Source organism: Neophocaena asiaeorientalis, unplaced genomic scaffold (assembly GCF_003031525.2).
Source record: "Neophocaena asiaeorientalis asiaeorientalis breed wild unplaced genomic scaffold, Neophocaena_asiaeorientalis_V1.1 scaffold82, whole genome shotgun sequence".
In the NCBI taxonomy this organism is placed as follows: Eukaryota; Metazoa; Chordata; class Mammalia; order Artiodactyla; family Phocoenidae; genus Neophocaena; species Neophocaena asiaeorientalis.
The window spans coordinates 7,745,798-7,770,888 of NW_020173068.1; the positions used below are offsets into that span (position 1 = coordinate 7,745,798).

Below are 25,091 nucleotides of genomic sequence, written 5' to 3' on the forward strand. Positions count from 1 at the left end.
AGGGATGCAGGAGGTACAGACAGATGACTAGAGGGAAAGCAGAGCCTCAGTGGCATCGGCTTCCTTCCTTAGTTAACTTAGGAGTCAATCATAGTGGATCCTCGGATGCCAGAGATAAGCCCAGGGGAACTCTAGCCTTGTCCAAGGGCAATCCTGCCTTCCAAGTAATTGTTCCAGAATCACTGATCTGACTTTATAATAAGCTGAGGTTGTCTATTTCTTGTCCTGAGTCCTCAAACAGCTTTGCAGATAAGGGTCCTTGGGCTGCCAGCGCACCTGCCCTGCCTCCAGAAGTAGGCAGACTACTGCTGGTTCCTGTGCAAAGGCTGGTCCTCACTTGACCTAAGGGCAAGGGTACCTCTGTACCGCCCAGAGCTCCAACTTGGCAATTTAATAGCGACGCTTCTATGACTCCAGCTGTACCTGGCTCGGTTCTTGTGCCCAGCCTTGGGACTTACCTCCCTTCTTCCTGGTCTCTAATTCTAATCTTCCTGAACACCCCACAGAGCCCTTGTTTCTCTGTCTGGCTGTATCTCACCCTGTCTGCCCTTGAGGAGTTGGTACCCACAAGGAATCTGGAAGATCCTGGGTGGTTGGGGAAGGTAGTGGCTCACAGCAGAGAACGCTAAACATCATCTCTTCCTGGCCCCTGGTGTGGAAGCAGGGCACATTTCTCTGGATGTCCTTGGATTTAGAAGGGCCCTACGGGGCCTGAGCAGTGGCACACGTTGGGCTAGGAGGGGCCTAGACCGAGGATCCTGCTAAGCACAGTGGTCCAAGTCATGGCCAGAGGTAGGCACCAGGATCCAGGAGGCCAAGCAGTGGGCCAGAGCAGCCCAGTGAACAGGACTGGTGATTTCTCACTGTGCTTTGGTTGTAACCAGAGGGAAGTCACCTCTGCGCCTCGTGAAACTAAAGGGAACTTACCCAGACCTGTGGGATATGGGTTGACTTAGGTGTTCCAAGACCAGGAGCCAGGCAGGGGAGAAGAAAAGATGGTACTTGGCCAGAAGTCTCCTCTTCTTAATCTTAAGTGCTTTTTGCTCTTCTCTTTAATCTTGAGTGGTTTGTGTACCTGTTGGGGCTAATCATCCCTGCCCTGCTTGGCTTATGGGACGCTGTGAGGGTGAGACGGGGCCATGGATGGGAATCACCTTGCTGATGTAGGGCGGTGATGGGGACCATTACCATTTTCACCACGCCTTGCATCCTCTTCTTGGAGCTGTTCCTCTGATACCTGACTGTCCTCTCTGTACACCCCAGTTCTTAGACAAGCCAGAGGATGTCTTGCTGAAGCACCAGGCCAGCATCAACGAGCTCAAGAGGACCTTGAAGGAACCCAACAGCAAACTGATCCACCGGGACCGAGACTGGGAGCGGGAACGCAGGCTACCCTCCTCTCCCGCCTCCCCCTCCCCCAAGGGCACCCCTGAGAAGGTCAACGAGGTAGGCCTCACCCGAACCCCTCACCTGGGGCCTTGGGTAAAGACGGTGGGGAAGGTTGCTATGTACTGACTTACCCTCCCCCTCCACGCCCCGTTGCAGCGTAAGGTGGTGATGGAGATGGGGCAGCAGGTTAAGCTGAGGAAGACAAATTCACTCACTCTTGGAACCCTGGGCCCCAGGGACCACCTTGAAAAACTCAGAAGACTCACCGTAGCATGGTGTATTTCCCTTCCATCAGCCAGAGTGTAATGGGGAAAGGGTGCTGGTTAGAAATGCAGGTTCTGGGGCCCCAACTCGGACCTACTGAATCAGAGTATTTGGAGGTAGAGCCCTGGAATCAGTATTTTAAACAAGTGCCCCAGGTGATTCTCACACACACAAAATTTTAAGAATCCTGGTAGTTCTGTCCAGTAACCAGACCCTTTTGTGCCTATTGTGAAAACACAGATGGTGGGAGGGTTCCTTCCTAGGAAGAGCCCACCAGAAGGGAACAGATCCTCTAGGAAAGTCAGAGCTGTTCCAGGTGCTCCAGAAAAAGATCCCACATGACCTGTCTTTCAGAGTGGAAAGCATGGGGTGTTTTCTCATTGAAAAAGAGAAAGATAGGATCTTGAGAATTCCTGTATTTATAATCCCAAGCTGGTATTTTTAGCACTGCTAAATCTTGGCACTCTTTACCCCCGTTTTTTTTGTTTTGTTTTGTTTTGTTTTTGCGGTACGCGGGCCTCTCACTGTTGTGGCCTCATCCGTTGCAGAGCAACAGGCTCCGGGCGCGCAGGCTCAACGGCCATGGCTCACGGGCCCAGCCGCTCCGCGGCATGTGGGATCCTCCCGGACCGGGGCATGAACCCGCGTACCCTGCGTCGGCAGGCGGACTCTCAACCACTGCACCACCAGGGAAGCCCTGCCCCCGTTTATATTAGGTGTTTTCTCTCCAGTGCTGCTGCTTCTGAGGTCTAGCCTTACAGTGCCTGGGTTTGAATTCCGGCCCTGCTGCCTGCTAGCTGGATGACTCTGGGCTTGTTACTTAACCCCTCTGAGCCTCCGTTAGATAGAGATAATAAAAGCACCTAGTTCCCAGGACTGTTGTGAGCATCCAATGAGATAAAACATGGAGGGGGCAGCAGAAGACCTAGATGCTCAATGTGAGTTACTTATTGTTTCATTTGGAGAGCCTTGGAACTCTCCCACACAAGGTTAATTTCAAATCAGAATCCTTTTTAAAGTTGGGAAGGACCCTCGGAACCCAGTTGGCTCAAGGTCCTCATTTTACACATGGGCACGGACGCTCAGGAAGGGGAAGGACTTGATCAGTGTCATAGCTGGTAGAAGAGGGGCCAGAATCTAATGTTCTTATGTCCCAGGCCACTGTATTTGCTATTAAATCACAGCTGCCTGGGAGCAAGACCACATCATATGAAGCTCAGGAGACAGTCAGTTGTGCCTGTGCTGCCCTTTAGAGCTTTGAAATTGATGATGCAGCTGTGATCTAATAAGTGAGCCTTTGATTGAATCAGCACTCCCGTGGCCTCAACGTGCCGGGTACCAGGGCCTTGTCTAGCGAGGCTGCCGTGGTAGCTCCTTGGCTGGTGATTCACGACGTCAGGGATGCCATGGGGGCCTCTGTGGCTGGTGCCATGGAAGGAGGGCAAATCTCTTCACCCACGGAGGGCTTCTGTGGTCACCACTGGCACAATCGAGACACTGAAGACCCTGGATGGGGCCATGGGGCTGGTCTAGTAATCCAGTTACACACGCCCCTCCTCCTGCCCTGAGAGACGCTTGACCAGAGCGGCCTCTAGTCAGTCCTGAAGTCGGTGAGGTGGATTTAGAGGCTTCCAAAGGGGTCAGACTCCAGCAGAGAAAGGAAGGCTGGGCCCTGGAGGGCTGGACTCCGGGGAGCTGAGATGCTCTGAGCAGCCTGGCGTGGGGGTGCCCCACCTGCTGGTGATAGCTGGAACTGCCAGAAGATGCGTCTCATTAAAAGGTGGAGTCTGTTCCACCTCCCATCCCCCCTACTGCCTCCCCGCAAGAAGTGTAGTCCATTGCTGGAGAGAAGTCTGGTCCAGGAGCTCACCTTGGAGCGATGGACCTTTTAACTGGCTTACAGGTCCCACTGGCATTTAGAGGCTCTTGAAGATTTGGGAGATGAGAGGAGCTGTCTCCAAGGACTGGACTGGGTCCTTGGGTGAGTGACATCACCTCTTGGAAGCCTCACTGCCTTGTCAGTCCATCTAAAAGGGGACCAAAATTGCCACTCCACAGTGCTGTGGGGAAGGTCGAGTGAAATAATGGATATAAAAGCACTTTATAAACTGGAAAGTGCTGGACGGTCCTGGGGCCACTGCTGATGGTAACTGGAATCCCTGATTCAAATATGGGCTCTCATGGCGTGGCTCCTTCCTGACCTAAGGATGAGGGATTTACAAAGCTGGGCTATTCACGGACTCTGTGTGTGTGTCTCTCTCCTGCTTTCTGTCTCTCCCTCTCTGTCTCTCCTTCCCTTCCTCCCTCTTCCCCTCTCCTCCGGCCCTGGGCCTCCCCTGCAGTCCCAGAGGACCCAGGACACCTCTCAGCAGGACTTGGCACCTGAGCCTGGGACGGCCACAGGCTTGGAAGTGTTCACTCAGAAAAGCCTCGCAGCATCTCCTGAGGTTACTGTCGTCACCTCCCCACCCACCCAGAACCACCCTAATAATCTTAAGAAAACCCTTTCTCTGGGCTGAGGGGGTGGGCCAGACTCTGCCCTGCAGGTGGGAGCAGTGGGTAGCTCATGTTGGCCCCATGCTGTGACAAGTGAGCGTCCCCTGTCCCAGGGGTCCATAATGGGCCAGCCTGTCCCTCATCCATGGTTTCTCAGGAAGGATAGGACTGAAACCATTCAAGGAAGACGGAATGGTCTGAGTCTCCTCTGGCTTAAAAAGGGCAGGTAGAAATGACCTCTCAGGTCCTGCTGACGCAGGTGACCTGGAGGCAGGTTCTGACTGCTAAGCTTGGGATCAGGGATCATGGCACCTAAATACCTCTGCTCTGAGGTCTTGTCTCTGTTCAGAAGCCTGAGTAAGGTCTATCAGTGACTAATTAGCCCCTCCATCCCCTGCTTCCATTCTCTAAACTCCCCTTGGAGTTTGGGTCTGTCAGGGTCCCCAGGCAGGCAAAAGTGGGTGTCTTTCACCAGGGAGCATCCTTAGGGTTGTACAGATGTCGGTCAGGCAAGCATTCTAAATGAGGAGAGCATCACTTCTCTGCCCAGGATGGCAGTAGGCCGAGGGTCCTCGGAACTTCCTGTGCCCCTGCGTGGATGCCAGGTGGAATCCAGGCCCAGGAGCAGCGGGCTTCATCCTCCCTCTTTGCTGGGACTTCATAGACCGTCGGGATTGGAAGGGACCGATTGGTCATCTGGGTGAAAATTCCTTCTCTCTGATAACCAACCCTTCTCTGTTGGCATAGTGTGTATGAGGGCTGTTATACTATTCAGAGGGAGAATATACTGTTCTCCATTCCCAGAGAAAAATTTTGTAGCTGCTAGAAACGTCCTGGAACTGTAAGAGAGCCGTGAGTCAGCTACATAAGTGGTAAAACATAAATCACAGTTCTACTCTGAATTTTTCCTAAATGTAAAATTAAAAACAAAGCTAGGAGCACTCTCGAGAGAAGTTGGACAGGAGTCAACAGCATCCCCAGGTTAGGGAAGCAGTGATGCCTTGGAGCACAGAGATTCACGTAGAGCCAAGCACAGGTGTCCTAACTTGGGGGGTTGCAGGGTTGGGAGGGCAACATGCGCCCTTCACCAGCATCCCTGAAAATTGTCCGTCCAGCCTGTTCCACAAGGGGGCTCTCCCTGTTCTTAACAGCAGTCCATTTTGTCTTCTTCAGTCATCTGTTGGGAAGTTTCCATATTGAATTATAACCTGCCCTTCCGAGTCACCTGCCTGTGGGCCTCGCTCTGCCCCCTGGCGCCTGTAGTTCCACTCTGCATCCTCCTCCAGGAAGGCCCTTCAGAGTTCAGCGTCCCCCCTGCCCCCCAACTCCCACTTTCTTCCTCAGCTTCTCCCGTGGGTTCTAGAGGGCTCCTTGTCCTGGACCCCTTCCTCTGGGGGTCTCCTGTAAAGAGCAGGGCCCAAAATGTGACCCAGAGCTCCAGGTGGACCCTGAACAGCCCGGGGTCAGCAGAATCCTGGCTGGAGATTTTCTTCCTGTCAGCTTGTGTGGGAACAGAACTGGCCCCACTCCAGCTCCCAGCTCCCGTTTCGCGGCCAGTCTTGCTGCAGTGGCTCCGGCTGACAGCAGGGGGTGCTCTGAGCAGGCACTGAAGGTCCCCTGGCTCAGTAGAAAGAATGGCCCGGCGGCTTCCCTGACATTTATCCTGTGAATTGGGTCAGAGAGCCAAAGCTTTCCTCTCTTTGTTCAGGCTCTTTCTCTCTTCAGGATTTTTACTTGTTAGATGCAGAGCCTCTTCGTCCCTCTGGGAGCCTCAGTTTCCCCTTCTGAAATGAGGGTAACAGGACCTGCTTCACAGGTCGCCATTTGGATTAAAGTTAATAACTTCTCCAAAGGGCTGACACTGCCTGGCACATAGTAACTAAATATAAGTACATGTTTCCCTTTTTCTTTCTGCAGAAACTTTCTGTTCTGTGCCAGCTCCCGCCCCACTCAACCTAGTTTCTAAGCTTCTGGTTGCTAGAAACTAGTTTCTAGTTAGACGTGGGCAGGAATGTTCCACAAGGGGTCTCATGGACCATCTTTGGCCATCCTTGCCAGGCTGATGGTGTCAGTACAAGCGGAAATGGGAGCAGCTAAAGGCGCCTGCTTCCCAAGTAGAAGAGAAAGGAGGCTTTGTAGGCTCTCAAAACTCTCCCCTCTGGGATGGTTCGAGTGTTGTTGTCCTGAAAGCTTAACAACCAGGAGTAGAATCTCAGAAACCCACGCAGATTTTGTCTGGGCCTCCCCACTTCCTTTTCTCTCTCTTTCCTGTTGGCAAGATTCTCTTAATGAGGTTTGATTCCCTGACAATCATAGAGATTTTGCTAAAATGGAGCAGGGGGAGGGGTGGGGGAGGTCAGAGGGCTTATAGTGCTCCCTTGAGTCTTCAGAATCCTTCAGATCTTCTGGGATCTGACAGACTCCTCACCAGGTCATAACCTGAATTGGAGCCCAAGCACATGGGAACCTGCCCCCTGCTGTAGTCAGGAGCAGTTTTCGGCACATCTTACTGTGGAGCTTTTCACAGGACACAGAATCAGAGACCGGGTTCTAGGCCTGCCTTTGCCACTGGCTCACTCTCTGACCTTGGGCACGGTGCTTACTTTCCCCAGCCCTCAGTTTCCACATCTGTGCCATGAGGGACTTGGGTCAGAGCAGTGGTTTCAAAGGAGGGAGGCACTTCGGGGCACTAGGGCAGCCCAGGCCTCCAACTTCCACAGGGGGGGCCCTGTATCTGTGTTACATGTTGGATCGCCATCAAGATTTTGTGTGAAGGAAGTATTCTGCAGTTTCAAGAAGACTTAAATCCCATTGGCCTTCTTGCGTTGTTGTTGTTTGCGCCTCGCGGCTTGCAGGATCTTAGTTCCCCAACCAGGGATCAGACTCGGGCCCCTGGCAATGAAAGCACCGGGTCCTAACCACTGGACCACCAGGGAATTCCTGGCCTTCTTGCATTCTAGAAGTCCATCCTTCCCTCCTAAGTGTTGCTTGAAGAACTCTAGGGGAGGTAGAGGGCTGTTTTGTTGATGGTTGACGGTGCTGTACTCTCAGTGCTTTGGACCAGTGATGATGCTTGGATATTTAGATCTTTACCTTCTATGATATGTTCAGGTCAGTCCTCTTCCAGTCTTTCTGTGGATTTTGTTAGAATTCTCCAAGAACAGGCCTTGGTATTTGTTTCTTTGGGGATGAACCCCACAGAGTTCAAGCTGTTTCAGCCATTGCAGCGACTGGCACTAACTCCTAGAGCTGGCCGTTTGGTATATTTTGGTCTAATCTCTTTCCTTCCAATTAGCTCTTGCAGAAAGGTCCGATTTCAGGCTGTGGCCTGTGAAACTTAACTCAGTGCCTCCCCGACCACTCGACATTAGATCGCAGTTGGGACCCATATTCCATTGGCTGTAAGTCAGCAAGGCTCTCAGGCATTCTTTTCCTGACTCGACTGACTGTGACCTTGAAAACGTCACTGACCTTCTCTTGGCCTCAGTTTACCCATTTGCACAACTAGGAGATTGGACTGCAGGAAGTCTTAGGAGTTCTTTTGGCTCTAGCCTTCAAAGATTCCATGTGATGTAAGCTACTTTCCCCTCTGACACTGGCAGCTTTATTATTAAAAGAGGAAGGGTCCTGGACCATCTGTGGATTTCCATTCCCCGATGGTTAACACGGGGAGGGTATGAGACCGCATCCCATTTTACCCGGTTAGGGTGGTGGTTGAGGGCATCAGTAGATAATTTGTTGGGTGCCTTGATGGGAAGAGTAGCCTTGATGAGGCTGACCTGCCTTCCTGTCCCCAGCCAGCTGACCTTGACCAAGGGGGCAGGTGGACCTTGGTCCCTTCTTGCGGAGGGAAAAAGGGAACCCATTCTTCAGGTGCCTGATATTTCATGTTAACTCTTCTTGCTCCAATTAAAACGCAGGGTTCAGAGCATTGGGTATTTATAGAAAGAGAGTACATTAGGCCAGAAGAACTCAGTCTCCTAAAAGTGACCGCCACACAGCAGGAAGAAAGGGAGGCAGGCCTCGCAGACATGCTTGCTGACGGCAGACTCTCCAAGGTAGACGTCCTGGTGGACAAGTTCACCTTTGAAATGGCCACAGAAGAAAAGGTGGGAGCCAAAGGAGCAAACACACAGCGACAAGGAAGAATGATCACGAGCCCTGAAGGCTTCGAGTCAGTGTGGGAGGAAAGCCCCTGGGTCAGGGAAGGCCCAGGAGGGGCTTCTCTGGCTGCAGGCCGCACGCTGGCAGGAACGCTCCCAGAGGGCTCCTGGTTCAGGGTGGACCCTGGGGAGGCAACCATCAGGAAGCAGCGGGCCTCCAGGGGTCAGCTGGAGGGCCCGGCGGAGCTAAGGCAGAAGTGGGAGGAGTTCCAGGCTTGCGGAAGACCCGCCGCCCCGGCCACTGGCCCTGCAGAGGTGGACGTCCCCTCTCCAGCCTCCGACACGGGAGGACTCCAGTCGTTTCTGCTGGACCCAGCCTACACAGAAGCCAGAGCCGACTCGAGCGATGAAACAGACACTTCCTTTGCAGAGAGAAGCTTCTATTTAAACTATGGAGAGAAAGAGTCTGAAGACCAAGTCCTCCCTCCGGCCCTGGAGGAGAGAGAAGAGCACTTAGATGCCCCACCTGGCTGCGAGAGCAGGCGGAAGCTGTCGGAGGAGCTCGCGGAGAGCTCAGAGCTGGACTCCTCAGGCCCATGGGGCTCTGCTGCCGCTGTCGGCAGAAACAAGCACCACGAGGGTGAAGCCCACTCAGCTTCCTCAGAGGGAGGGGCGGGGCCCCCCAGGAACCTAGGACCAGATGACCTGGAGGTCTTTGTCAAGCAGCACGGAAAGGGACCTTCTCCAGGGCTGATGTTTGCTGAGTACGAAGCCCGGTGGGAGGTGGAAGGAGAGTCTACCCACCCAGCATCCTCAGTAACTGCAGGGGGAGAGGCCCCCCAGAGTGGAGATTTGACGGGAAAGGCTGAGAAAAGTCCCCCAGGAGAATGGAACCACTCACCTCATGGAGGAGGGGGCGTGCGTCCAGACCGCCAGGCCTGTGTCCTTCCGTGGGCCATCCCTCCTAGCGATGTCAGGAAGCCAGCCAAGCTGGACAGAGGCAACTTCCTGCCCAGAGAGAGGGGACCAGTTCACACCCAAACAGGAGAACCTGTGACAGAGGACAGCAAGGCCCCAGCGTTTCTTCAGATGGAGGAGGTGATCACCCCCCTCCCAACCTCGCCCCGTCCCTTTGCGGCTCAGACATCTCCAGAGGAAGCTTCTTCAAGCCCAGCCCCTTATGGGTCGGGGGAGCCTGTGCAGCTCAGGGACCGCTTTGGAGAACAGTCCCCCATATTTCTCAAACATGCCCATCCTCCTAAAGAGAGCCCGGAGCCCAAGGACCGAGTAGGGCTAGCTGTGACTCCAGACGGAGGTGAGCGCAGGGCCCCTCCCATCGCCAGCAGGAAGCCCAGAGTTGTCCCTGAAGAAGCCCAGGGGTCGCGGTTCCCTTCAGGGAAGCAAAAGGAGATGACCTCTTTCCAGGCTGGGGGTCAAGAGGGCTCCCTGGAAGATATTAGCAAGACCTCTGTGGCCAACAAGATTCGGATCTTTGAGACCCACGGAGCTGAAACTCGCTGGGCGAGTCAGGGTGAAACCAGGGCCTTTGCAAACGAGTTGTCTTCGGAGGCCTCTGTGGGGCGGGTCGAGCAACAGCGGAGTAGGCGTTTAGACCTGGGATTTGCTCAGTTTCAGCCCCCAGAGGACTTTGCTGCCCCCAAAGCCACACATTCCTCCATGATGCCGCCAGCTACCAGACACTTCTGGGAGGGCATTTCTACCCCATCCCCCCGGGAAGGATGCATGGACGTCGAGCTCGTGTCCCCCAGTCCAGGCTGCGAAACTACACTGGAGGAAGCTACTGGGGGAACTGGCCACGTGAGCCCCCGCCCCATGCTGCCCCCAGCCCGGGAGCTGACCGCATGCCGCGTAGTTCTTTAAAAGCATGTTTCTGTGGCCCCTCGTCATTACTGCCACCAGAGGCTGCTTGTCCATCCCTATGAGTTCTTTTCCCTAAACGGGCCTGAGCGTAGCCCAGGCGGAATGACGGGTTCATCTGCTTGGCCCATGTTAGCTTAGCCACACAGACCCTCGGCTTTTGGTGTGACCTGGTGCCCGGAGGGTCACACAGCGCCGGTGGAGAAAGTGGCACCGCCTCCAGCAAACTACACATTTGCTTTGCCTTGCTGCCCGCACCTGCTGGGTTCCTACCGTTTTGCTTGGCTTGTCCAACGATCTTCCTTCATCCTTTCCCTTCCCTGGTGCTCCTGCCTTGGGGAAGCTGACAGTCCAGAGATTTCCATCCTTCACTTCCGGCTCCCTCTCGGTCCTAGTGCCAAGTTCCTTTCTGCCTCCTTAAGACTAACTGTCTTCTCTAATCCAGAACAAATCCGGAGACGCGGTCAGGCAAGAGAAGCACGTTACCAGCTTAGCAGCGAATCCCCCAGGAAAGGGGGGGCACCTGAGATTCACCAGCCCCTCAGGCCCACAGGTCTCTGCAGCCCCTCGGTGCCCTGATGACCTGGTCATCTTCGCCTGGCCAGGGTGCATCGCTGCCTTAGATCCCCACCTGCTCTGGCAGCGCCTCTTGTGGCAGCTCAACTCTGGCTTGTCTGGAATGAGTCCTCACACCTCTCAACCTTCCGGAAACTGGCTAAAGGGAGGCTTGTCTAGCAAGTGAATCTCTAAGTGCACCGAGTCTCTAGAACCTGAAGCCAAGTACTTTAAAAAGATTTGGTGGGGGTTAGATTGGTCTTAAAAAAGAATGTCGTAAAACAGCCAAAAATGTGTGTGGTGTTTAATCCCTGACAGGCCAGTTGAGAGGTATGTATGTCGGACAAGAGTTGCTGGTCCCCCTCCAGCACTTCCTTGGCCTGCTGTTGTCAATTACACTGATGGGAGCAGAACCTCCACTCACGGAGCTCAGGGTTGAAGTGATGTAGCGCCCAGCTCCCAGGAATTACCCGGTGTTGCTCCTCCCTCTAGACGATGCTGACCCCTCCCACGGAGACTCAGTGGAATTGACAAACCGTGTTGGCTTCCTCTTTGTTCCTCAAAGCTCTTGGCTCCAGCCTCTCTGCCTCCCTGTCCTGGGTGGTCCTGAATCCCTGGGTCTCCCTCCTTGGTTTTTGCCTCCTTGATGTCCGCCTGCACGGATGGGCCTGGGGTCCGGGCTCCCATCCCTGCCTTGTGCGCAGTGCCGCTTCTGATAAGCTCCCAGATCCAAACCTTGGATGGGGCCTCCTGTCCAGGACCAACTGGCAGGATGTTTGCTTTGTACTTGCTTCTGCCGTCAGCCGGAGACCCTCGGAAAGGAGTGTCCTCACTCTTGAGAAGTGTTCTTTTTTTTTTTTTTAACCTTATTATGGTGTCAAAGAACCTTTCCGGGGGTGTTTTTCTTTTCCTGACCTCCTCTTCCATTTGGGGCATCGAATGGCCCCGAGATTTCTTCTGTCATTCACCATCTTGATTTCTCTCTTTCTCTCTCTCTCTCCCCACATCCCACACCCCCATTCCTTTGATTTTACCTGGCCATAGAGAGCAGGGCTGAGGGAGGGCTCCGAGGAGAAAGTCAAACCGCCACGGCCCAGGGCCCCAGAGAGTGACACGGGAGACGAGGACCAGGACCAGGAGAGGGACGCGGTGTTCCTGAAGGACAACCACCTGGCCATTGAGCGGAAGTGCTCCAGCATCACGGTCAGCTCCACGTCCAGCCTGGAGGCCGAGGTTGACTTCACGGTCATCGGCGACTACCACGGCAGCGCCTTCGAAGACTTCTCCCGCAGCCTGCCTGAGCTTGACCGAGACAAAAGTGACTCAGAAACCGAGGGCCTGGTGTTCTCCCGGGATCTCAACAAACGGGGCCCGAGCCAGGATGACGAGTCTGGGGGCATCGAGGACAGCCCAGACCGACGGGCCTGCTCCACCCCGGATGTGCCCCAGTTCGAGGTACAGTGGAGCATCATCGGGACCCGGGCCCACCGGGCACTGCATGTTCAGAGGGCCCTGGGCCATGTGTGAGAAGACTGAGCCACCAGCCTGAAGCTCTGTTCCGTGTTGCATGACCGCCCCTCCGCAGAACAGCATGGTTCTGTGCTCGCATGTTCGGCAGCTCGGTTTACCCCTAACGTGCACTCCTGGGCGCTTTAACCCTGTGACCCCATCTCTTGCCTGAGGTCAAGTGATGACAGGCAGTCTGGTCCTATGCGACTCCTCCTCCCCCTGTCTGTGTTGCATGGCACCTGCAGAGACCGTGTGCTTGTGGACTCACGGGGGCGCCTGCCGCCTGCTCTGAAAGCCAGATGGTGTTTTCTGATCCCGGCCCTGGCTCCCCTCCCCAGGGCCTGGGGTCTTGGGGTAGTGGTGGAAACTCTTAGAGAAGAGGAAACGTCATCACCTGGGGGGGACACAGGGGTAGACTGCGTCTGGGCGTCTCTGCTCCCTGTCCTTCTTTCAGAGGATCTTTGTTTACATTTTTCCTTCGCTCTCCCACCTCTTCCAGCCCCAGCTCCCTCCCACGTTCCAGGCATTGAAACAGGAGCTTGTCTACTCTGGGCTTTCACTCCATGCTATACCCTCTGGAGAAGGTGTCTCCTCCCTTTCTCTGCCTTGCAAACTTGTCACGTTCCAGGGCCAAGTTCAGATAGCACTTACCTAGCAAACGCTTTCCTGACAACCCTGGGCAGAAGTGTTGCTCCCTGCTCCGCCCCCTTGCTCTGCAATGCTTCTGCTTCCAGCGGTATCACAAGTAGTCAGGTTACTGGCTGACAGGTCTGCTTTCCTACCAGGTGGCAGCTCCACTAGGCTTGTACGTTCCAGGCACTAATGATTAACTGAATGAACGGCTAGATCTCCGAGTTACAACCATCTAGAAGAATCCCCTCTTAACCACCCTCCCAACAAGCTAACTTTCATTCATTTATTCAGCTCACATATGTTAGCACCTGCTGTGTGTATAGCCATGAGCTAGGTTCTATGGAGGACTCAGAAGAAACTGATCATTTAACATAAGACTTCTAGAGGAGGCGTGGGAAACTGATGGCCCTGGGCCAAATCTGGCTAGCAGATGTGTTTTCCTTGACTTTGATTTAAAAATCAGGACACTGAATATAAAATCCAGGGATTTTTTTTTTATATCATTAAAAAACAAAAATCAGATGATCTGGTCACTCAGGCCAAACCTGAGTGGACTCCATGTGCTCTCCAGTTCACCCCGGTCCTCAACAAGCCCGCTTCACTCGTTTACATCTCCTGCCTGGCCCACCCCGGGCCTCCAGGTGTGACTCCTACTCTACAGAACAGTTCAGAGAAAGCAGCTGGGAGGTAGTGGCATAACCATTGAAGTCATTCAGGACTATGTATTATCAGGAAAATGCTGAGTGTGTGGCACGGCACAGAGCATGTTAATTGAATGGTGAATGTTCTCTTAATGGTAGCCTGAAACCCAGCATGCAGCCACCATGAGGTGGTATGGTGGCAGGGTCATGGGCAGGCTGTCCTGGTGCTGCTGGTGGTTCTGGCTCCCCTCTTGGGCTGTTTGTCTGTGACATCATACCAGGCCTCTTTGGCCCTGGCCTTCGACCCCCTCTGGAGACTTGGTCAGCGGCAGTGGTGGGAGATAACCTGCTGACCCCGCGCTGCAGTTGCCTGTGAGTAGGAGTCGTGCCGGGGCTTGAGATACAGAGTGTTCTTCCCTCATCTGCCTACAGCCTGTGAAAACGGAAACCATGACAGTCAGCAGCCTGGCTATCAGGAAGAAGATCGAGCCGGAGGCTGTACTGCAGACCAGAGTTGCCACTGTGGACACCACCCAGGTAACCTGTGCCTTCCTGTGCACGCTGGGCCTAGGTACTGGGCATTTAAGGGTGGGGTCCCCATCATGGCCAAGCCCCTTGGCCAGCTCTTGCTACCTTGGCTCCCCCGGAGCCACCATTTTAACCCTGATGCTCTTCTGAGCTTCATTGTCCTCCCTGAGCTCCGGGTGTGGGTGGTGGGATGGGTTCTTATCCTGGGCAGACTACACCTCTTAAAGCCTCAATTTTCCCATCTGTAAAATGGGGAGGGTCATGTCTCCTTCATCCTCCTGGGAGTGTTATAAGGACTAGCGGTTAGTGGATTAGACCATGGCTTTCAGATCGCTTGAAGGAGGTGGAGAGGTTTCTTAAGATATCCCAGGGGAAGAGGAGAGAGAACCCAATTCAGCTTGGGTCAGAGCAGCTCACATTGGGTCATTTTCGTGTGTGTGCACGGGGGTTCCACATCACATTGACAAAATGAACAAACTGAAAAAAAAAAGATAAAATGTCGTTTGTCTTAGCAAGATGAAACATACTCAGTCCCCTGGAGACGTGGTTGTAAACAGACACGGGTGCATTACTTACAGTACATTTCCCAAGTTCCTTTTGTGGTTTTTAAGCTTTGAAGATGGAGACTAAGGGTCTGATAGATGCCCTCTTGGTTCTTTCTGGCCAGAGGAACCGCAGTGCTGGGGACTTTTTTGCCCTGGAGACCAGTCTTTGTCTTAAGGACTAAGGAAAGATGTAAATCTACAAAATGTGGGCAACTCTGTCGTTTCCAGACTTTTTTCTCTCACTTTTATAACATGCGTAGAGGTTTATGAGGCTGCTAGTGCAGCTGTCGAGACTCTTGAGTTCTGACAAGCTGTGTGACCCCGGGGCAACTTACTCCCTCGCTGATCTATTTTGTTTTAGTAATGTGTGTTGGTTTTGTTTTTATACAAAGAAAACTAAAAATGGCCCCAAATTTTATGGCTCAGTAACCCCTATTGACATCAAAACAAAATAACAACAAAATATTCACAGTTATGAAATTCAAACAGAACAAAATGAATTTTTTTCTGAGTGCTCCCAGAAAAAAAAATATATGCACATACCAACATATGTTCTTATATCTCTAAGTATTTAAATTTTTTACACAAAAGAGATCATTCTCTTTTACACTTTACCTTTTTTCTTTTTTTTTGAATAAATTTATTTATTTTATTTTTGGCTGCATTGGGTCTATGTTGCCGCGCACGGGCTTTCTCTAGTTGCGGCGATTGGGGGCTACTCTTCATTGCGGTGCACGGGCTTCTCATCGCAGAGGCTTCTCTTGTTGCGGAGCCACAGCTCTATGCACACGGACTTCAGTAGTTGAGGCATGCGGGCTCAGTAGTTGTGGCTCGCGGGCTCTAGAGACCAGGCTCAGTAGGTGTGGCGCACAGGTTTAGCTGCTCCACGTCATGTGGGATCTTCCTGGACCAGGGATCGAACCCTTGTACCCTGCGTTGGCAGGTGGATTCTTAACCACTGCGCCACCAGGGAAATCCCTACCTTTTTTTTTTTTAATACTTACCTTGGAGATCACTCCATGTTGGCACATGTGGCCCCACCTCACTCTCCTTGTTCCCCCTTAGGAGTGGATCCTGATTTAGCATGCCTTTATCACCTATCAATGGACCTGTGATGGTTTTTGTCTTTTGCAGTTAATGTTGAATGCTGCAGTGAACTTTGTTGTTCAGACTTCCTGGCGAAATTTTCAAAGTTTATGCCTGAAGGGTGAATCCCTAGCAATGGGCTGGCCCAGTCAAAGAATACAGGCATTGAAATTTGGATAGGATGTGTCAAATTATATGGGATTATTTTCCCTTTGTGAAATAAAATGATTGGAATGAGCTGGAGGACCTGTGAGACCCCTTTGTAGTTTGGTCTGTGTGTGGACGCACCCCCTCCCCAAGTGCATGTCTGCTCACACTGCCCGTCACTTGGTACCTGGGGATGCCACGAGCCCAGGTGGCAGACGTCGCAGGCGTATCTGGCACTCTGTCTCTCTCTCCCCTCTCTAACGACTCCTCCTCTGGCCAGCAGGTTGACGGGACTGCCCCAGGGGGGAAGGAGTTCATAACAACTACTCCCTCCATCACCACGGAGACCATATCAACCACCATGGTAAGTAGGACCCGAGACCTCCCTCTCTGACCAGCCCCATTGGCCCTGAAACGGCCAGATAACAAGCTAACCTCGCCAACTATGGCAGGAAGTCCTCATCCGCCCTCACAGCATCAGGTGTGGCACACACAGTCAGACTTTTATTGTCTGACACACAGTCCAACGTTTATTGACGCCACAGGGCATCCAGTCAGACCTCAGTTTTGCAAACTGAATAATGTAGGAGGTGGCATCCCTGAGTCTCAGCCATCTGGACCATCTCAGCTACGGCAGGGATAAAGAGAGGACAGTACTATTTGATTAACTGACTGTCGGCAACACGGGAGGATTGTGCCTGAAAGTCCTCCCTGAGTGAGGTCCATCCTCCTGGCAGCCATGGCTCAGGATTTGGGACTGTGTCCTGAGGGACCCTGTGGTTCTGCTACCTATTTGCTGCCTGACCCATGAAGGAAGGTCTTTAGGTGTCCTCATCTATAAAATGGGAGTACTCCCCATTCTGCCTGGTTCACGGGCTCTTAAGAGAGTTCAGTAACATCAGATTCTTCAAATGATGACACAGCACAGCTAGCATTCAGCCACAGGTTATGATACCATGCGGTGTGCTCATGGGGTAAAACCAGAGCTGTGAAGTGGATGCTCTTTTTCCCACCCTTTACAGATGAGGAAAATGAAGTTCAGAGAGGTACAGTGACTTACCCAAGGTCACACGACCAATACGTGGTAGAGCCAGGTCAAACCCAGGCATTCTGATTCCCGAAGCCCCACTGTCCACCTCAACCACTCTGCTCTGCTCCCTCATCCTGACCGTTGTGAACAGTGGCTGCGTGGGGCTGGGGCTGGGGCTGGGGCTGGGGCCAAGCAGGTATCAGTGCCTGGGCCAGATCTGTCTTGAGCTGTGGGAGGTTGTTTTCAAATGCTTTCTCTTGCCAAACCCCTCATATGCACATAGGAAGAAAATTACATTAATTTAGACTACCCAGCAGGAAGGTTTTGAGTAAACAAAGATTTTAAGAGAAATAAGCCCAAACCAGTTATCAGCTTGCACACTCTCCCCTGGTCACTCAGTTCCTCCTCTCCCCTCACCCCTTCACCACGTGGCATCAGGATACTTATCGGGCTAAATGTAACTTCGTACCGTGGTGAGCAGGCAGTCATATCATTCATTTACTCATCCATCCATCCATCCATTCATTTGTTCTAAAAACATTTCTTAATCTCTCCTCTGCCCAGTATGGGGAGTGGAAGAAAAGATACTGCCTGTTAGAACTCATTCATCGAAATAATAATCACAGGCACATCTAATGGGCCATGCCTTTGCGTTTAGGTCCTGGGCACACAGTGGTGAACAAGGTCCAGCTCTCCCACTTCCTGGCTGGATGACCTTGGGCAAGTTACCCAAACCTTTCCAGACCTCAGTTTCCACTTCTGGAAAATGGGGTGAGGGGAAATAATAGCATATCCCCCAAAGGTTTGACGTGATGCTAAACTAAGGTAATCTATGCAAAGCCCTCCAAAGAGTGCCTGGCACATTACAAGTGGTCTGTAAATGTGAGCGGCCGTTACTTTTTCCTGCCTTTCCTAGGGGGCATAGGGTGTGGAGTGACACTGTAGGAGCTGGGGAAGGCTTTATCTAGGCGGTGACATCTCAGCCATTCTTGAAGGATAAATTAGGGTGCAGTCATGGGAGGAGGTCTCCTAGGCTGTGGGAACAGCAGATGTAAAGGCAAGGATGTGAAGGAGCATAGCATTTAGGGAAAGGAAGTGGTCAGTGAAGCAAGATGTCAAGTGTGTGTGGCGGAGGCAGGCAGGGGGAGAAGAGGCTGGAAAGGAAGGCTGGGCCAGGGCTTGAAGGGCCTCGAATGCCATGTATGAAGTTCAAACTTCATCCTGGAGACCATGGAGAATCACTTCAACTTTTTAAGTAGGGGCATGATGTCATCAGATATGTGTTTCTGTGTTTTAGAAAGATTACTCTAGCAGCCCGTGTGGGACATGACTGGAGCAAAAAATTCCTTCCCTTGGGGGCGTGGGTCCCTGTTTTTATTCTCCTTCCTTCCTTCCCCTCCTCCCTCCTTCCCTCCCTCCTTCCTTCCTTCAGCAAATATTTATTGAACACCCACGATGTGTGAAGTAGTGTGCCAGGCGCTGTGAATCCAGCTCTGCGGGAGACAGACAGCATCTCAGAGCCCACATTCTACTGGGAGAGACCGGAAGAGCAGGCAGGGAACTAGTTTAGGGGCGGGGGCAGGGCCAGGGTGCGAGGAGTAGGAGGCTGAGCAGGAGGTCAGGGCTGAGGGTGCCTGGAGGGAGGAAAGTACAGGATTGGGTCACTGGTAGAACGTTCAGGTGATAGGAGGAAAGACGGGCCGCGACGCCGCGCACCAGCCCCGCTGGTCTCCGAGAGCGAGCGCGGCCCTGGGAACCTGTTAGAGAGGAAATTCCCAGGCCCCGCCCCAGACCTATTGACTCAAAAGCTCCGGGGCGGGGCCCGGGGGGGTGGGTCTCTGTTTTCACAAGCCCTCCAGGTGACACCCCTCAAGTCCGAGAAGCACTAATAGGAACAAGGAGCACAGAGCGGGGTTGCTCTTTAGCGGCAGGTGTGTACTGGGGGTGGGAGGCAGTGAATTCCATTATGAGTCTGAGGCGCCTGTGGGACGTTTCCAGGGGAAAGTGTCTAGGCAAGTCTAGGGTTCAAGCAAGATCTGAGCTACAGATAAAGCGAGAGGGGACAGTGGCCTCGATGAGGCAGTGGAAGCCTTGAGTGGCTGAGGCGTCCCAGACAGAGGCGGCGAAGAGGAGAGCCCGGAGTCCGCCGGAGGAAGGGCCGGGGGCGGAGATGGCGGTGTCACCTTAGCCACGGAGAGGGGCTGCGCCTCCTAGAGGCGGGAGAGGGAACTGGCTGAAGATACAGGAGAGGCAGGCGGAGCAGCTGGCACCTTGTGGTGCCTCGGAATGACCAGTGTCCCCATCAGTGTGAAGGTGGAGGTGAGGCTTTTCCGGGAAAGAGGGGTCAATGGGAGAAGAAGAAGCTTGAAGGGAGAAGGGCCTGGAGGGACAATAGGATTCAAAGGGGCTAGTGGCTGTTTCCTACCCTGGGAGAAAGGAAGCATTGAGCCCAGAAGGCTGCCCTTTTAAGACCTGCTGTTGGGCCACATTCTGGGACTGCCCTTTTAAGACCTGCTGTTGGGCCACATTCTGGGACTGCCTCTGAGAAAGTAAGTGCCTTGTGCATGGAATGCCAGGTAACCAGGCAACCGACAGCCTCAGCTGGAGGCAGGCCTCGGGGAAAGGTGGGGCGAAGACAGAGGGCTTCTGTCCTCACCTGTCGCCTGGCAGGCAGAGGTCCAGATCTACTACCCTGCAGCCCACTGGGGAGCTGCAGAATGGACACAGCTTCTGGACCCCAGGACAGACAAGGCTGATCCCTAAGACGGGGCAGGAAGTAGGAGGTAGAGGCCAGCAGCTGGGCCCCTTCCAGATGTGGGCCAGTAAGTCTAGGGCCAATTCCAGGAGTATCTAGCAGTTAGACTCCAAGGTAGGACCAGGAGAGCTGGCTCAAGGGCAAGCGTTCCAAGGGCAGAATGGCATGGCAGAAGGAGTGCGTTGAATTTGGAGTCTGACCAACTCGGGTCTAAATCCAGGCTCGATCACTCACTTTCAGGGTGGCTTGAACAAGCCACTTCACATGCCCTGACCTTCCAGTTTCTCAACTATAAAACAGGAATATTAAAACAATTTCCTCTGGTTGTTCAGAGGCTTAAATGAGATCATGCATCCTTAACACAATACTTAGCACATAGCGAGTACTCAGAAAACAGTAGTTAGTATGTTCTTAGTAGCCAGCCTGTGCTCCTATATTAACCTGACAGACTTCCATTTGCAAAGCCCTTTCTCCTCTGTTATCTTCATAATGTCTCTGTGAGAGTGGGACAGGGGTCCCCTTTTTAAAACATTTCTTAAGACTTTATTTTTTGAGAGCAGTTTTCAGTTCGCAGCAAAATTGAGAGGAAGGTACAGAGATTTCTTGTAGACCCCCTGCCCTGGCACACATACAGCCCCCACCACCAACCCGTTGTCAACACCCCTACCAGGATGGGACATTTGTTACCACTGATGAACACACACTACAGGGGTCCCTTTATGTAGGTGAATCCATGAGGCCCGGAGAGCGGAAGTGGCTCCATCCGGGTCACGTGGCTGGAACGTGGCAGGGCCAGGACCAGAACCTGGATGTCTCAACTCCTTTGTTAGTGCTTCCAGGGGGCAATACCGCGTCTTGTTCACCACAGTGTCTCTAACGCCAGGCACTCAGTAAATGTTTGTTAAATGAGTGGGTAAGTGTGTAAGCACGTGTGTGAGCGAGCGAGCGAGGGATGAACAAGAGCAGACTGGACTGAACGATGCCTTCAGCTCTCTGCTTCTGAGAGAAGAAGCACTATTCAACCTTGTGGCCGTGAGAGCTGCATGGCCACGTGCTCCAGCCATCCTGAGGGCCCGCCCACCTGAGACCTGGCCCTCTGAGCACTATTGTTTCCCCAGGAGAACAGTCTCAAGTCCGGGAAGGGGGCAGCTGCCATGATCCCAGGCCCACAGACGGTGGCCACGGAAATCCGTTCTCTTTCTCCGGTAAGTGGGCAGGGCCAACCCAGGCTAGGGGACTCCAGGCAGAGAATGTGGACGCGGGTCCACAGGTGGCCTGCAGCAAGTACGGCGTAGAGCGTGGGAGGCTGCCCCTTTAAGTGCAGCACCAGGAAACGGCATCACATTCAGATGCCCACAGGGCTCCCTGGTCCCCGCCAGAGTCTCATCCATTGGTGGTGCCTGTGATGTGACAGCTGCTTTGCATCTGCTCTCCTTACTGACCAGGAGGAGCAATGGACTAGGGCTGCAGAAGCTTGGACTCTGGACCCAGCTCTGTTGGTGGCTGCCTCAGTCGCCCACATCTGTCACTGTGAGGTCTCTTGCAGCTCCTGTGTTCTCCAGATCTGTTGTTTTCATCATTTAGTCCCAGAGAGAGCACGTTCCCAGCCCTGACAGGGTGGGGGATTGGGAGGGCTCTGTGTCCACCTTGGATCCCTCTGTTCATTCTTGTAAGATGCCAGGATTCTTAAATTCTAGGGTCTTGTTAGGATTCTGGACCTCAGGAATCTCAGGTCCTAGGAATCTTAGATTCCAAGGTTTGAGGATATCATGGGTGTAGCATTCTGAGGATTCCAGTATTCCTGAGTTCTTAGACTCAGTGGCTCAAAGCATCTTGGCTTCCAAACTTCACCTTCATGGGACCCCCCCACACCCTGACTCCTCCCTTGGTTTACCCCACCCCCGCCCCCGTCCTGCAGAGTCCAGTGTCCTCACCTGAGCCCTGGGTGGGGGGTGGTTATATTCTGCAGATCATCGGGAAAGATGTCCTCACCAGCACCTACGGCGCCACCGCGGAAACCCTCTCCACTTCCACCACCACCCATGTTACCAAAGTGAGTAGCAGCCAGGCTGTCGTATCGGGAAGCTCATTGCCATGGCTCTGCCTTGGAATGTGGACAGAGAAGACCTGCGGCGTTCCCAGTTTCTGGGAGCTTTGTTCTGTGATAAGGGTTGTCCTAGGTGCCGACCTGCCCTTCAGTGTTGACAGCCAGGCTGGGGGGATGAGACCATCTCCTTGGAAGAAATTGTGAACCGTGGCATTCGCGCCTTATAGATCCTAAGTGCTAGAGGGATTTAGAGGGGGGTGATTGAAGGAAGGCTCAAAGAATGAGGAAGGGTCTTCTGGAATAAATGGGGTTCGTATAGGGTCCTGGAAAGCCAGGGTGGACTCGTGAGGGAGGATGCAGACGTTCTAAGCCACAGGGAAGATGGGAACAGAAACCGTGTGTTTGCTTATTCATTCACTGAGCACATGTTAGTGAGCATCAACCTCATGCTGGCCTCTGGGCTGTGGGCTGCTGGAGGGGCTGCAAGCAATGCACATGGGGAAACAGGAGAAGTGGTCTCTGTCAGGAAGAAGCAGCACGTAGGGGACGTAACTGGGAAATTAGGTTGGACTGGAGGTAGGGGAAGCAGAATAGAGACAAAAGACAAATCCCAGGACAAATGTGACAACAGAGGGTCTGAGTCTGAGAGCAATTGGAAAGCCATCAAGGTTTTCAAGATGGGGAGTGACCCAGTGAAAAGGGGTTTAAGGGGAGGAGATTAGGTCCACCAGGATGTGCAGGCAGATGGGAGAAAGAAGAGAGAGAGAGTCTCTCCATAGAGAGACTAGGGATGGAGGGCCTGGTGCAGGGTGCGGGGAGGAAGAGCCAGGGCCAAAGAAGGGAGATGTTCCTGGTGAGACGGCCATGACTTAGCCCATGAGGACAGAGGGCTGAGGACAGGCTGGCCAGCATGTCCATGCCTGGGTAGCCAGGGCCCAGGGCAGGGATGGAGGCCTGGAGGAGAGAGGCCAGAGAGCCAGGATGAGTTGGAGGTTTTGCTCAAGCATCAAAGGAGGAGCCTGGTAGGCAGCGCTGGCCCTTGATGAGCACAGACTGTCCCAGCCCTGCCCGCTCCCATGCAGCACGGTCCCCAGAAAGCACCCACTCCTACCAAAAGCATCAGTGAGCAATGATGACTTCACTGAAAGCTTTATGGAAAGGTGTTCCATCACACACCCCACTGCATACAGCTCAGATAACTCTTCTTCCCAAAGTCCCTCCTAGCCCTGCCAACTGGGAGCCCCCCTCTTCTTTCTGTCCACTCCTGACCCCAGCTGGGGTTTCCCTTAGCCACCACCCGCCTTTAATATGCCAAGCAAGTAGGTCCTGCCCCATCTTCTACTTCTAAACTTGCACCCGAACCCCACCCCTTCGGAAGACAGTGGCGGTTTTAAGCATACGTATAAGGATCATCAATGCAGTTTTCTAGTATTGTTTGAAGTCATTTAAAGTAGAACCTTGTCACCATTCACATTTCATTCATGTGTTCATTCGACAGATCCGCATTTAGCACCTGCCCTGGTCAGGTTGGACAGGGGAGTGGGGGAGGAGGGGATCCAGAGATGAACAAACACAGCCCCTGCCCTCATGAGCCCCAGCCCAGTGAGCAGGGCCAGGTCACACACACAACGTCAGTACAAGGCAGAGAGGCCCAGGACCGTGAGAGATACGAACGTGCCGCTCAGGGAGTACCGAGGCAGGACGGAGGAAGGATCGCTCACCAGGGTCAGGGTGACAGCATTTGAACTGGGCTTGGAAGAGCTAGAGGGGGCAGCTTGGTAGTTGGGGGAGTGGTGGCAGCCAGGCAAGATGTGCAGTCTGAAGTCCCAAAACCAGAAAAAGGAGAAAACCGAGGGAGCCAGGAGAGAAGGCGACTGCTGGTTTCAGCCTTGCCCTTGAGGGATGCCTTGGACCGGTCCCCTGTCGAGGCTGCTGCCCCAGCAGGACCCAAGGCTGACCTCACCTCCCTCTCCCTCTGCAGACTGTGAAAGGAGGATTTTCTGAGACGAGGATCGAGAAGCGGATCATCATCACCGGGGACGAAGATGTCGATCAAGACCAGGTATGGGGATGCGGAGCATGGTTCCCAGTGGCACTGCCCAGGCCCCAGGCCCCCCCGTATTGGTTTACCCATGGACGGCTGCATCTGTGAGCAGAGATGTCCACTTCCTACTGACCCTGTCCAGAGGAGAAGCCCTCAAGGACGAGGCACTGAATGGGAGTCAGAAGGAGCCAGAAGACCTGAGCTCTGGCCTCTCGCCTTAACTCCTGGTCCTCAGCTGTGTGCTGGAGGGGCCTGTGGGTCTCCGTGGCCTCTCCCGTATTCCATATGCTCTGACTCCTCACTTTGCCGTTCTTTTCCTCCAGGCCCTGGCTTTGGCCATCAAGGAGGCCAAACTGCAGCATCCTGACATGCTGGTAACCAAAGCTGTCGTATACAGAGAAACAGACCCATCCCCAGAGGAGAGGGACAAGAAGCCACAGGTGAGGCTCATGGGGCTCAGCAGCCATGAGACGGAGGAGAGAACAAGGTCCTCCGAGGGGCATTTCCATCTGAGGACCCACCAAGAGGCTTGGTCCCCAGCACAGCTCTGACCTCCCCAACCTTCCTGGTTTGGGGCTCCAAGTGGAGAGGTAGCTCCCTCAGATACGACGAATCAGAGTGCAGAGGGGAAGGAAGGCTGGTTCCTTGGTTTCTTTGGGGTTTCAGGCTCCAGACCCAGAAAAGTAAATCCAGAAGTGGTCAGAACAGGGGAGAGAGGATTGACAGTGGGTACTGAGGTGGGACAGACAGAGACAGGCGTACCCTCACTGGCCATTGCCTATAGGCTGGAAGTCGGAAAAAGTCCTGCCAGGCCCAGGGCCACATTCCTGTCCCTGACTCTCTGTCTCCATCACCGGTCACTGGATGTTGCCAGGGAGGAATTTTTTTTTTTTAATTGAAGTATAGTTGATTTACAATGTTGTGCCAATTTTATTTTATTTTTTAATTTTTTAAATTGAAGTATAGTTGATGCCAAGGAGGAATATGATGGCCAGAGCCCTCGATCCCATCTGTCTTGCTAGAATGGAAACCCTTCTCAGGCCACCAGGGGCGAGAATCTTAGGGACCCCAATCCTTACTCTTTCCACTGAAGGGCTATCAGTGCCTTCGTGAATAAGAGGAATGTGATGGTGCTGGAGCAGAGAGGTCTTTTAGCAGCTGAAATTGGGGGAAGCTGGGGGAAGGGTTCTGGCCCGTCTAGAAGTTTACTGAATTTGGTCAGACCGATAATAACAAAATCTCACAGACATTGAATTGAATGAAATAAGTCAAACACAAAAAGTACATACAATGTGAGTCCATTCATAGGAAGTTCAAAAACAGGCCAAACTAATCAGTGATGATCAAAGTCTGAATATCGATTCCTTCTGGGCTGTGGCATTGACAGGGAAGAGCCACAAAGGGAACTTCTAGGGTGCTGGAAATGTCAGCGTCTTGAACT

General features: G+C 53.2%; 1 protein-coding gene across 7 annotated transcripts in view; it reads left to right on the plus strand.

Annotated features, from left to right (window-relative positions):
* Nucleotides 1–25,091, plus strand: part of EPB41L1 (erythrocyte membrane protein band 4.1 like 1) — a 110,476-nt gene that overhangs the window by 80,582 nt on the left and 4,803 nt on the right. For 3 of the 7 annotated variants that reach the window (XM_024743073.1, XM_024743075.1, XM_024743076.1), the window contains 8 exons: nt 1,264–1,446; nt 11,730–12,140; nt 13,901–14,005; nt 16,058–16,138; nt 20,678–20,764; nt 21,529–21,612; nt 23,588–23,668; nt 23,974–24,090. In XM_024743073.1, coding sequence (XP_024598841.1) covers nt 1,264–1,446; nt 11,730–12,140; nt 13,901–14,005; nt 16,058–16,138; nt 20,678–20,764; nt 21,529–21,612; nt 23,588–23,668; nt 23,974–24,090 — 1,149 coding nt within the window. Of the gene's footprint in view, nt 1–1,263; nt 1,447–11,729; nt 12,141–13,900; nt 14,006–16,054; nt 16,139–20,677; nt 20,765–21,528; nt 21,613–23,587; nt 23,669–23,973; nt 24,091–25,091 lie in introns of all 7 variants that reach the window. The other 4 variants (XM_024743072.1, XM_024743074.1, XM_024743077.1 and 1 more) reach the window with 2 other exon arrangements.